Below are 14,335 nucleotides of genomic sequence, written 5' to 3'. Positions count from 1 at the left end.
CCAACTAATGGTGTTGTCCAGAACTGACAAACGTCAGTGTATTTATTGGCCTTGAAGGATTTACTGACTGGTTGAGATACTCTGTTAACACTTTCAAATCATCTAGAAGCCAGTGAGCTTGGAGGTTCTCGATTACTTTTTGGGGGGGTGGGGGTGGAGAAGAGGTGAAGTAATTTTGTACGATTAAGGTAAGGGATGGTGGTAGTACAGAATTTGAATACTTCTTCAATATGAGCACTAAGTAACTGCATCAGATCGGGAATAGGGTGGGCCTGATGCAAAGAAATGCTACCTCTACTCCACCTCAACAATTTGCCTTAATCCCATCTTCAGAGAACATTTCTATTTACAGCCCCTCTCTTTTGACCTCTTGGGTTGAAACTGCCAAATTATGGTCACATCCATTAGAACCAAATTAAGACATCAAACAGAGAGAGGAGATCTTAATCCCATCAGTATGAGCCCACGTCCATGGAGTTAAAGACCAGTGTGTAAGCCCACTGTACCAGTCACTTGCTTCTTTTTATATGTGTTTAAGTATCATTTGGCAGTAAAGAATATCTATAAATATTAATATCTGATGGCGTTTCTAGCCCGTGATGCCAAACATGATTTCTGGTTCAACAGGAGTCAGGGAGATCAGTGACTTGAGGGAGATTGGTGAAAGTCCACAACAATTACCTAAAGAACAAAGTGAGCTGGGATGGGTGGGATGGGTGGGCTGAATGGCCTTTTCACATTTCTCCATTCAAATATTGTAACTCTTCATCCAGAAATAGCCCAAATACCAGGGCACACTGGGATTTGCACTTGGTTGTTGAGTGCCGTGTTCTGGTGCCTGCAGTTGCACTTTCTCCTGCTAATACTGAAGCCAACATAGGAACGATGACATATTTAAAGAGACTGTTACCTTTGATTCAATACATTTTGACAATCGTGTTGCCTTCTGATGATTTCACCATGAATCTATGTTGCTGAGTCTACAATCACTGATCCCACTGCACTATCTCTGCTAAGCAAATGAACGTAAGCCGCAATGGGCCTACTTTTATTTGGTGATATGCAGAGATATTTATTCCACCGGCTGGGCCCTGTTTTAAGCATATAAAGCAAGGACATCTTCCCAGGTTCATCTGCTTTTCAGGGCCATCATGGGCAGGCCTCTCCAAAACAAGGCATTTTGGTGGTTAAGGCTTGAAAGTATAACAAGTGGTTGGCTGCAACAGGCTGACAACCATTCGTCTTATTGAACTGTTGAAATGCCACTTATCTTACCATTGTTTGCCCAACATAAGTGGGCATGGGACTTGCATAAATATAGCAGGGATACAGGATTGTTCAGGAATATAGACCTGGTTTGGGGGCGGGGAGGAAGCCAGGTGGACCAAAGGCGGAAATGCTGCTCAAAAACCTTTACAGAGCAAAAGGATATATACAAATTTGATTCATTTAAGGGGAAGCTACATAAGCAAATGAGGGAGAAAGGAATAGAAGGATATGCCGATAGGGTTAGATTAAGAGGGGTGGGAGGAGGCTCGTGTGGAGCATAAATGCCGGCATAGACCAGTTGGACCGAATGGCCTGTTTCTGTGCCATAGACTCGAAGTAACAAAAAACAAGTGGGGAGGGGGACAGGATTCAGAACTCTCATTTAAATCAAGAAACTTGACAGGTCTGAACTTTCCCACTGCTTTCTGTCCCACAGCCTGTGCGGCACATCTTGTTCCCCTGGTGTTTACCCATGGCCTGCGATGAGATGTTAACCAGAAGGATTATGCATTGTCACAGCTGTTGAATAGAGTTGTGATCCTCTTTATCTTCTTCCGAAACGCATTGGGGTTGGGCCTGGTTCCTACACAGATCTCGATTCAGCTTAAACCAGCTGTGTGCAAAACAAGTAGACTGTATTTAAATACAGAAAATGCTGGAAACACTCATCAGGTCAGGCAGCATCTGTGGAGAGAGAAACAGTTAACGTTTCAGGTCGATGACCTTCCATCAGAGTATGCTGTATTGGTAATCAAAATGACTACTGGTGGGGAAAATGGGCACCTGCACATCGATGCAAAATAATTGCTCTTCTGTTAAGGGCAGAATAATTTCAAAATAGGATTTATTTTCACTTTATGGGAGGTTTTTGTTTTCGGGAGATTAAGGGGTAGTTTTTGTTTTCTCCCAGGGCTATTCATATCTCACTATTTCCTAAACTCGGTGCCAAGCCTCTGCAGTGTCTCTTGAGCCAGCTGCTTGGAGCGACTCACCTTTGGATTTTTCCTCATCCCTAGAACCCTTCCACAGACATGTCTGAGGTCGGGAACTCCGCATGGGGAAAGGCTGCATTCTGCGACTCTTGGCATTGTGTGTGGGGAGTAGCAGGTCCCCCGTGTAACATGCTGCCTCAAAATAAAATTCCTGCACATATCATTTTGGAAAATGTTAATTTAAGACTGTTTAAGTCTGATTTACCCCCCCCCCCCCACTCCACCACCACCTCCATTTTGACTGTTTTCTACCTTGCCCCCATTTTACATCCAAGTCCTATTATCATATTTCCTGTTCAGCTGAGTGTAAGGAACGATCTGGACTCTGTTCATTGGCGATCACCTGTTTGGGTGGCCAACAGGAGGACAGATGTTGGGGGATGGGGGGGGGGTTCCTAATTTTGCCAGTTTCTTTCTCCCGATCACAAGCTCGGTTGAAGCTTTAATCTTTAAAGCCAAGAACAGCTGGAGCGTTGAATCCTGAAAAGGTGAAATCTTTAACCAAAGGGTCCCTCTCCCTCAGTGACAACAGAAAGCTTTACATTAAAGGATTCTTGTTTTGCTCCTCCCGTCAATCTCCAGGATGTTCAGGTTAGAAGAAGCTTTACTTGCAGTCAGTGACCAGGTGCACAGAGAGGTCAGCAGGTCACTTCCTGAACACGGATACATTCCTCTGACAAGTGAGCAAGAAGCCACCTTAAAAGGACAAATCAGAAGCATTACACAGAGAGACAATGTCATTCGCAATCTGATAGGTGAGTCCTGTGTAGATCTGCAAAGTAAGCCATGTATTCCTAAAAGGTGATCAGTGGAGTTAAGCTCAACCAAGACAGTTTTCTGAATGATGTTAAGCTGTAAAAAAAAATGTGTTGTTCTTCTTTACTCAGATTAAAAAACAATGTTCCATTCACTCCATTTATAATCATCATTAACAATGTACACAATGGCTCAGTTGGTGCAAGCAATGCCCATTGTAGAACTGAGGCACCTGGACCAGCAAGATCCCAGGTATGATTTCCATTCTGTGCTGAGTTAGCTGACCTTGAGAAAAGCAGCACTATAATTGGCCATAAAACCCATAGGAAAGAAAATCAGTCAGGGTTCCCACTCTTCAGTTGTGATGCCCTCTGCCCCTCCCATAGTTGAACAGCTTACCACTACTGTCTTTGCTCACACATAAAGGGTGGCCATGTTGGCGAAGTGCCAAAGGATACTGACATCCACGGAGCTGTACCCCAGTATGGGTCAGCACCTTCAAGATTGGATAGGAGAAAATTGGGATGGGGAGGGAACGTTTAAAATAATGTGCTACAATCAGAAGCATGGGTGTATTGGAAATATTTTCAACATTTAAAGCATTAATCAGGAATGTCCAGTTGATGGGAAATGTCCACCAATAACTTTCTTCCCCCTTTGTCTTGGCACGAGAAGAAACTCAGTAAAGGACGGAATTTGTGAACAAAGTGTCCACAGATCTTTCTCATGCGAATCAATCCAAACCCTTGGATAGTTCAATAAAAAACAACCCAAACCTCTGGATAGTCCAATCAAACACAATCCAAACATCTGGATAGTCCAATCAAACACAATCCAAACATCTGGATAGTCCAATCAAACACAATCCAAACATCTGGATAGTCCAATCAAACACAATCCAAACATCTGGATAGTCCAATCAAACACAATCCAAACATCTGGATAGTCCAATCAAACACAATCCAAATCTCTGGATAGTCCAATCAAACACAATCCAAACCTCTGGATAGTCCAATCAAACACAATCCAAATCTCTGGATAGTCCAATCAAACACAATCCAAACCTCTGAATAGTTCAATAAAAAACAATCCAAACCTCTGGATAGTCCAATCAAACACAATCCAAATCTCTGGATAGTCCAATCAAACACAATCCAAACCTCTGGATAGTCCAATCAAACACAATCCAAACCTCTGGATAGTCCAATCAAACACAATCCAAATCTCTGGATAGTCCAAACACAATCCAAATCTCTGGATAGTCCAATCAAACACAATCCAAATCTCTGGATAGTCCAATCAAACACAATCCAAACCTCTGGATAGTCCAATCAAACACAATCCAAACCTCTGGATAGTCCAATCAATCACAATCCAAATCTCTGGATAGTACAAACACAATCCAAACGTCTGGATAGTTCAACAAAAAACAATCCAAACATCTGGCTAGTTCAACAAAAACAGCCCAAACATTTGGATAGTCCAATCAAACAATCCAAATCTCTGGATAGTCCAATCAAACAATCCAAATCTCTGGATAGTCCAATAAAACACAATCCACCGCATTTCTGTTTGAATGTCAATATATTCTGCATTCACTGCACTAATGCAGAAACTTGTTCCATATATTAACTGAGATCACTCCATACTTTTTAATAACCATATTTTTTTTAGCATCATCTGCGCTGTCTGCTAGACCATGCCTTGCCAGGCCTCACCCTGCTGGGCTACTGTGCATTGTTATTTAGCTGGTTTCATCATCCTGTATCTCTTTCCGTAGGTGAGCGGATACACTCGTACCTGAAGGGTTTTCTCAGTTCCTTGAGTCCACAGAACTGTCTTCATGCTCTCCCAGGGGGCCTTGCTCCAATTCAAGCAGAGCTAAAGGAGATTGGCTCCACATTCAGCCGTATTCTGCATCACAACAGGATGGTGTTCGGACCCTATTACTCAGGGATTCTGGGGAAGCTGCTTTTCACAGACGGAGATGCCGGGATGGACTCCCGCTAAGTTTGAAAGTGGGAACTGCGGCAGAACCATAGGTAAGGACCAGCAACGAGAGAGGTGAATGAGCATTGTCTGAGGCAACATCTTAACCATATCCTTCTAGAAATACATAAAATGTTCAGGAAAGTAACCAAGAAACATAAATCCCATTAAATCCAATATTCCAGAGCACTAACAGCCATTGCCAACCATTGAAAAGCAAACTTGCTTTTCTGTTTTTACGTATTTTATCCCTTTATCTTGGATCTCCCTGTGCCATACATCTTCCATGGACAAGAAGCTAAGTGAACAGCCTGCGCCCAGCATGGCTCCAATGCCCCTTGGAGCTGTGCGGACACAAGGTACTTCCCCGTCACTGGGCACAACTGAAACCCTGAGGTCAGCGAGTGTAGGATCACAAACATAATGCACACCATGCAGAGGTGTCCAAGGCACAATTCAACAGTATTACCAAAACTATCAGCTATAAATTGGTGATGGTCTATTACCATGGTTCTTATTCTACTGTTTTTCTTGCTGATAAGGTGCACACTGTAGCTTGGCACTACATTCTATTTGCTTTAAATGTGTCATTTTACTTCAGAATGCTTCACGCTGAAACTAACAAAGTGATGCTTCACTTGTTGGGTGTAATATTGATACTTGACACCCAGTAGTGGAAGTGCCACGGGGACTGTGAGGATCCCTCAGTTATAGCTGTGCAACTTTACTGGCCTTAAAACCCACTCATGGTTATACATTTGCCACTTACTATTGGTTAAATTCAGAGGATTACGCATCAGGAGGAGGAGAACAAAGATGTTGTGATAAAGACTCAGTGCCTGGAGCATCATTGGATGAGTCCAGTAATATTACTTAGGCCCATGACGTCATGCAGTTAAGTGTCAGTTAGCTCCTCACTCCCTGGGTCCATGACTGAGACCGATTGTAGTGGTCTACCACTGGGATTTGCATATTACTCATGGGCTAACTTAGGTTAATCGGTTATGGAAACCGTTGCCAGAGGTTTCACCCAGCTACATCCACAGGCCAAAACATTGTCATTCCCACCAATGGACCTTGGCAAAGGCACTCAATGTATATTAGAGTGGTTCCTACACAGAGTACAAATGGAGCTACGGCATTAATAGGTTTTATTTTTATTTACCACCATAAATAAAGCACACCTAGTAAATGGTAGTTTGACTAGGATAAGAGAGGAGGAAAGGATTGTGTGTCTCAGTATATAAATTACTCTGCCCCCACTCCTGTAAGATGCTCCCAAATAGCTGATTCTCTACACACAGTATATTCTGACCCAGTGATCCTGATTATTGTCCTAAGAACATTCAGCTGTGGAGTAATACAGGTCTTGGTCTGGCCTCCCCTTCTTCTCTACCTTCCCCCATTCCCCACAGACTGCTGCCATCAAACAGCCTGTGAATATCATCCTATGTCTGATCTAAGTTAATGCGGTGACAGGTGCACTGAGCAGGAGCCCGGCATTGTACTGAACGATTGTGCAAGCAACTGACCTGTCCCTCTGCTAAAGTTCAGTGACGGGATCGGTGAATGTGCAAGAGTGCTCGTTGGCTCGCACAGGTTTTACCCTTAGAATTGACCTCCAGACGGCCCTGGCATCAGAAAGTCACCCAAAGTGGAGAACCTGGATCCCTTCACCATGTCGTACAAGGTACTGCAGCAGTAACCTGTCGAAGCCTTGTTTGAAATTATACTCTTTTTCTTTGGATCTTTTTACTGGAGGAGCCTTTTAAAGTTTTGTGCATGTATGTTGATCGGATGCCATCTAGTGGTAAACTGGAGTTGCCCAACAGCTGGATGACACCAACGTACAAATGCTTAATACATTTGTGCTCGAGTCTCACTCCAGAGTCTGAAGTACAAAATTTAGGCTGACATTTCAGTACAGTACTGAGGGAGTGCTACACTGTCGAAGGTGCCATCTTTCAGATGAGACATTAAACAGAGGCCCTGTCTGCCTTCTCAGGTGGATGTAAAGGATCCCATGACACTATTCAAAGAAGAATTGGGGAGTTCTGCCCGGTGTCCCGGCCAATATTTATCCCTCAACCAACATCACTAAAACAGATTATCTGGTCGTTATCTCATTACTGTTTGTGGGACATTGCTATGTGCAAATTGGCTGCCGTGTTTCCTACATTACAAGTGACTACACTTCAAAAAAAAGTACTTAATTTGGCTGTAAAGTGCTTTGGGACGTCCTGAGGTTGTGAAAGACGCTACATAAATACAAGTTTTTTTTAAACTTACATTTATGTAACGCTTTGGAAATGTCCCATGGCAGTTTTTTTTGCGGGGGTTGCAGTGACTGTCATTATGTAGCAAAAGACAGAAGCCATTCTACATGAGTAACATCACAAAACAGCAATAAGATGAATGTGGAAGAGTGGTTTGCACACTCATCTGCAAGGCAAGAGTGTTCTACAGCCGAGAACCCACTACCATCCCTACAGTGGTAACACTCTGGGCAGGGGCAAGGGGCTGAGGGTAATGGAAGAAGGAGAACGATGAAGAATAAATGATTAATGCAGCGATGGGGTCGGAGGTGGGTGGTGTTGTATAACAGCATCGTTTGGTGAGATGTGTTTAAAAAACGCTCATGGAAATTTTAAACAAGGACTAAAAATTTGAAGTTAAAGAGTTTCTCTGCCCCAATCCTCGGCCCAACTGCAGTGTTATTCATAGTGATTGAAGCTTTTTGTAAACCGAGGTCACACCAGTAGGTGGCATCAACTCCAACAATATGAACATTTTTAAGTTGAATCTTTTGACACTAACCAGCAGAAAATAGCAGCCGGCTGTAATTCAAGAAACTACTTTTAAGTCCAAAAATAAAATTTACAGATCTAGACACTTTTTCCATTGTGTTGGGACAGGATTGAAAAGGCCATAAAAATGTATTATTGAAGTGTTGAAATTTAAAAGTACGCTCTTTGACAAATAGCACATCAGTTCTACCATCGGGATAGAAGCATTTCATGTAATGTGAGGCTGAAATATGGAGCACATTTTATAAAAACAAAAGCAATGCAATTTCTGTTCTGATGACATTGTAACCTGACAGCAAAATGAAAGCGATACAGATCCATACGGTTTAATTTCTCTCTCCCAATTTTTGACTACCTCTTTAAAGTTTCAACAAAAAGCTCCTTCCGCAATTTTGTTCTTTTCTACTTCTATACATTTTTAAAACAGAGCCTCCTCACCAGCTCTGTGACCAGCCACTAGGAGGCGTGCAAGAGCATCCTCCAGTTGTTGACATGACGGTGTTCCCTCTTAACCCAATGAGAAAGCTTCAGTTCGCCACCTTCCTCACTGGCATGGCAGAGAGTGGGAACTCACCATGTGGGGAGATCACAGGCCCAATTCAGTGTCCTGCCAAACGAACATACAAAATTGATGGGCAGGAAAAGACCAGCTGGTCCATCAAGCTTGCCCCACGCCATGATGGCTGGAGCATCATGACTGAACACTACCTCCCTCCCCACTACCTCCCTCCCAATCTCTCGCCCACCCCCACAGCCATGTAATCTCCGGGGAGAGGCAAAATACCAGAAAAAACCTAGGGCCCATAAGAGAAAAAATACTTGAATGTGTGCCACCCTCCACTTCAACTGTAAAAAGATATCTGGTGTATTGGCGAGTTAACTGCACGGGTAACTAATCTATTACTGGACACTGATATTAATATTTCAGAATATGTCAGGGCAAATATAGATAATCAAAACCTCTTTTCATCTCCTCCGTGGTTCTTAACACCGGTTAAGGATGCATACACTTAAAAATTACACAATATGGTAATAGCATACAAAATTATTCTGTATATTTTAATGGACATGTTAACATTAAAGTTTTACCTTAGAAAGGTTAAAGTTGAAATGGCATAGAAGATAATTTTATATGAACATTTTTCACTCTGTCACATAGCGTAATTTCCAGGCTATAGATTTTGAAAAACTGTTTGTGCTCCTGCTTTCAGTCTATTGCTCACACCAGCATAAACCAAATAATTCATCTTTAGCTGGTTGGAACGAGGACCGTCTGTTATCAAAGCACGTTCACTTGAGCCTGAATGCCGATAAATCAGCAAGAAGAGCCATGAGAAAGCAGTGTTGCATCAAAACGTGCTGCCTTGTGCCGAGTGGGACTCTAGCCCAGCTCCCACACACCTTCTCCTGACTCCCATCAGAGCAGACAACGAAAAGAAAGCCTGTAAATATTTTAAATGCACTATTATATTTTTAATAAGCTTACGTGAGATGACAAATAGGTTGTCCAAGCTAATGAGCTTCAGGGATTGCAGTTTAATCTGGGTTATAAGACAATCTATTCATTGATTTTGTTTTACACTGTTATGCTGGCTGTGCTTGTTGCCTCATGTTTCATTCATTGTCCTTTATACCTCTGTGGGTGACGAGGTTGTAGATGGTTAGTGATGCAGTTACAGCAGGCTGTATATTTTTTACTGCAGAGGTTAAAAACTGTGGATGCTGGAAATCTGAAATAAAAACGGAAATTTCTGGAAATAGACAGCAGGCCCTGAAAAGGGAAACGGCAGGTTCAGATTTTGGGTTTGACCCTTGATCAAGGTGTTGCTCAGTTGACTTAAGAACATGAATAGGCCATTCAGCCCCTCGAGCTGATCTGTATCTTAACTCCATCCACCCGTCGTAGTTCCGTAACCCTTAATAACCTTGTCTAACAAAAATCTATCAATCTCAGTTTTGAAATTTTCAATCTACTCCTAGCCTCAACAGCTTTTTGGGGAAGAGAGTTTCAGATTTCCACTAGCCTTTGTGTGAAGAAATGCTTTGTGACATCACCCCTGAATGGCCTACCTCTAATTAAGGTTTTGCCCCCTTGTTCTGGACTCCACCAGACTCTATCTACCCTATCAATTCCTTTAATCATCTTAAACACCTCAATTAGATCACCCCTTAATCTTCTATACTCAAGGGAATGCAACCTGTCCTCATAATTTAAACCTTTTAGCCCTTATATCATTCCGATGAATCTACATTACACTTCCTCCAAGGCCAATATATCCTTCCTGAGGTGCGGTGCCCAGAACTGAACGCTGTACTCTAAATGGGGTTGAACCAGAGCTGAGATAACTGTAACATAACTTCCACCCTTTATATTCAGCCTTTTTGAGATAAAGGCCAACATTCCATTAGCCTTTTTAATTATTTTTTGTACCCGTCCACTAGCTTTTCGTGATTTTTGTACTTGGACCCTAAATCTCTCTGCTCCTCCACAGTTCCCAGCTTCTCATCATTTAGAAAATACTCTGATCTATCTGTCTTAGGTCCAAAGTGGATGACCTCACACTTTCCCACATTGAAATCCATCTGCCACAGTTTTGCCCACTCACTTAATCTATCAATGTCCCTTTGTAACTTTCTGCTCCCATCTACTCTATTTACTGTGCATAACAGACCTGTTATTTTAATGAGCTCCTGCCTTATATTTTCTAGCTTGCAAGTAAACCTGGAGAGTAGTAAACACTGGTGGACGTGAGATCCTTGCTTATAAAGCAGTGTAGTTACAACAGTGAGCCACAGGGTCTGCCTCAAAAGACAAGCAGACATTTGTCTTTTCTGCCCCTTCCCCAACATTTGGTTAATCGGGCTATTTGTTCATCTAAATTAGTAATCCAATTTTTAAAAAAGTAGCTAAAGCCCAAATCACATGAGCCCATTCTGTTCCTGTTCTTACCCAGCCTTGTAACACTGGATCAAACCTGGGCCATTCCCAGTCTGTATGCCTCAGTACCACACCAGGCAGTGCATTTACCCATTGACTTGTTAAAAGTGAGATCTTCATAGAAAACATTTTTCAAATAAATCTTGCTAAACTATTTTTTCAGACATTTGTCTTTTTGGGGGGTTTTCTTTACTTTACGAGCTCATTACGGTGATGAGTGATGGGGACTGGAACTCTTCTAACTTCACTCGCCCAGTGTCGTCAAGCATTCCCAGGTCAAGAATAGTGCAGCTTCTACCCTGATGTAGTCTCAGGTCCGACTTCGAAAAGCATGATCTACTGCACCATTGTGACATTTTTTCCGATTCCCGCAGCAGCCATCCTGTGGCCTCTTTGAGTGAGGTGAGGTTGCTAATCAGAGCTGTATTCAGGACAGTTTTAGACTGCAGGCCCATGTCCACAAGGGTTGATTGAGACTGCCCAGGGTCATTTTACATAGAACTCTTACAGCCAGTAGAATTGACAAATAGTCCAAACCTTATTTGCGCCCTCCAGTTGGTGTAACCCTTTAAATCCTGGCTTCTTATCATCTAAACCATGGTTTATCCAAATAACTTCAATCCCTTTGGAAATAGTTTGACTGAACAATAGGCTGTAACTTACAGCATTTGTGTCTTTTCTTTACATGAAAGAGACTTAATGCATACAAATAAATACAACTTGAACTATGCGTCAGCCAAGAGACGGATGGGTATAAGTGATCCCTTGGCCTCTGTCAATATGCAATTAACAACTTGCAATTATTTAGCACCTTTGACGAAAGGTGCTTCACAGAAGCGAAAACACGCCAACCAGCAACAGGAGTTTTGGGTGTTGACCAAAGGCATTGTCAAAGAGGTCAGTTTAAAGGAGTCTTTTGAAGGTGGGTCTGAAGAGGCAGAGGAACTGAGAGTGTAAGTCTTGGAATGAAGGGCCACAATGGCTGAAGGCTGTTTCACCAAAGGTGGAGAGGAGGGAGATAGAGAGAAAGCTAGCTTTAGAAGAGCAGAGGGACTGTGCGGGCACATAGGGTTGCAGAGGTAGGGTAGGGTGAGGCTGTGGAATGATTTGTAAACGAGGATAAGGGTTTTGAATTCAATGCATTGAAGCCAGTGGAGATTACTAAACACAGTGGTGATGTTCGAGTGGAAATTAATGCAGGTGCTAGAAGAGCATGAGAGCAGCTCAGTGATTCACCTACACTTCTTTCATTATGGTGTCAGTCCTCCAACTGCACAAGGGAGGCTGAAACCATTGCTCAGCACAACCCTCTCCTCCTTACTGACGGCACATCAATGCTCCTGTCTGTGGGCACAATAGAAGTCAGGGCCTCTACTCAGCGCTCCCCCCACCCAGATATTGTAACAGCATAGATCAGACTAGGGCGTCTTAACAAACATCTTCCCCACCCCAATCCCCCAGCCAAAGCCACAACCAAGAAACTCCACTCACCGCTTCCCTTCTCCAAACTGCACAGCCCAGATCAAGAACTTTCCCTATGAAAAATCACGGACTCAGACCCACGTAATGTCACTTCACAACACAGCCTACTGGGTCACTGATGAACTAACACAAAATTGTGTTAAAAAGAAAAATATGAAACCTGATTAGTTCAGCATCTCGCAGTAGAACTAAAAATTTGGAAAGGATTCAATTAGAATGGTTTATACCAGTGCACCCTCAGCCTTCCAGCATACAAAGAAAACTGGACCTCTGCTTACTGCACATAAACAGCATCGTGTTTCAGCAAAAGTTATACCAACAAAAATTATATCAACCTCGACAATGTTAAATGTACTGAATGGTTCAGTTTATTACTATTACCTGTATTTCTGGTACCTTAGATACATTCCAGGTATTTATTGGGTATTTTAGCTTGCTGTTTACCTCTATAAACATGGAATGATACAGCACAGAAGGAGATCAATCGGCCCATCGTGCCTGTGCCGGCTATTTGAAAGAACTATCCAATTAGTCCCATTCCCCTGCCTTTTCCCCATAGCGCTGTAATTTTTTCCCTTCAAGTATTTATCCAATTCTCTTTTGAAAGTTACTATTGAATCTGTTTCCACCTCCCTTTCAGGCAGTGCATTCCAGATCATCACAACTCGCTGCGTAAAAAAAAAATTCCTCATGTCACCTCTGGTTCTTTTGCCAATCACCTTAAATCTGTGTCTTCTGGTTGCAGACCCTTCTGCTATGGGAAATAGTTTCTCCTTATTTACTCTGTCAAAACCGATCATGATTTTGAACACCTCTATCAAATCTCCTCTTAAACTTCTCTGCTCTAAGGCGAACAACCCCAGCGTCTCCAGTCTCTCGTCATAACCGATGTCCCTCATCCCTGGTACCATTTTAGTAAATCTCTTCTGCACCCTCTCTAAGGCCTCGACATCCTTCCTAAAGTGTGTTGCCCAGAATTGAACACAAAACTCCAACTGAGGCCTAACCAATGTTTTATAAAGGTTTGGCATAACTTCCTTGCTTTTTACTCTATGCCTCTATTAATAAAGCCAAGGATCCCATATGCTTTTTCAACAGTTTTCTCAACTTTCCTACCACCACCTTCAAAGATTTGTGTGCATACACCCCCAGATCTCTCTGTTCCTGTACCCTCTTTAAAATTGTACCATTTAGTTTACTTGTTATTTGTATAAATGTATTTTGCGACTACACGGCCAGTTTTCTGTTGTATATTATAAACTATTGTAATTATGACTTAAGTTGCAATATTAAAAACCACGTATTATATAATTTGTTTCTGTTCCCGAGCTTGTAAGTTAGTGTTTCAATAATTGTCCGCATTTCCAGAAATATATTTAGCACAAATTGAGAAGTTGATTCGTTGTATTTAAGGATTTGTAGCCAAATTCAATGGTTTCCCACTCTTGCTCCCCCCAATTAGTGGCAGCACCACACACACACACACACCATCCCCACACACACACACAACCCACTCAGCCAGAAGGTTGGGACCCGCTCAGCTGGAGATTTCATCACCAGGATCAAAGATCCTCTGCAACGAGGTGACAGAGGCACAACTCAATCGAGACAAGTCTTGTTCTGGCAACCGCCATCTGTTGTCCCTCCCCCATTGCTCGCTGGAGACCTGACAAGACCCAGCTGGCCAAGATACATGAGCTGCAATGACAGGCAGCTCTGCGACTCACAATACTTGACACTGGAAGTCAAGTGAGTGACTGGTCTGGAGACATCAACTTTTATTTCCATTCTAATTTTGTCTGTCCAACATGCACACTACCTCACTGCATCTGATTCAATACACTGTTAAGGTGCTTTACTCAGCGTTGGAAAAGCTGAAGTGGAGCATGGTGTTCTCAATTTGTTTTCTTTGCCCATTTCTTCCCCCTCTGTTGACCTTGACCCAGTCGCCTCCAGTGTAATTCTTGGAACTGCTATTAGGATGCGTTGTGGTGACTTGCTTCTCCATTTTGTTCTCTTGCTTTGGGTGTGAAGCGCAAAGTCCTCATAACAAAGCAGAAAACTGGACCGAGCTGTGTGTAAGGAATCAGGCAGTAATTCCA

At 42.6% G+C, this 14,335-nt stretch overlaps 1 protein-coding gene across 1 annotated transcript in view; it reads left to right on the top strand.

The window, feature by feature from the left end:
- LOC137344411 (T-complex protein 11-like protein 1) overlaps window positions 1-13,544 on the top strand; it is a 40,461-nt gene extending 26,917 nt beyond the window's left edge. Inside the window, exons 9-11 of the mRNA XM_068007355.1 lie at window positions 2,844-3,016; window positions 4,798-5,059; window positions 9,025-13,544. Coding sequence (XP_067863456.1) covers window positions 2,844-3,016; window positions 4,798-5,027 — 403 coding nt within the window. The 3' untranslated portion in view covers window positions 5,028-5,059; window positions 9,025-13,544. The remainder of the gene's footprint in view (window positions 1-2,843; window positions 3,017-4,797; window positions 5,060-9,024) is intronic.
- Window positions 13,545-14,335: the final 791 nt, after the last annotated feature.

This window comes from Heptranchias perlo, chromosome 27 (assembly GCF_035084215.1).
Source record: "Heptranchias perlo isolate sHepPer1 chromosome 27, sHepPer1.hap1, whole genome shotgun sequence".
Taxonomy (NCBI): Eukaryota; Metazoa; Chordata; class Chondrichthyes; order Hexanchiformes; family Hexanchidae; genus Heptranchias; species Heptranchias perlo.
The sequence above is the reverse complement of the archived record's forward strand: the minus strand, read 5'-3'. Positions and strand labels throughout refer to the sequence as shown.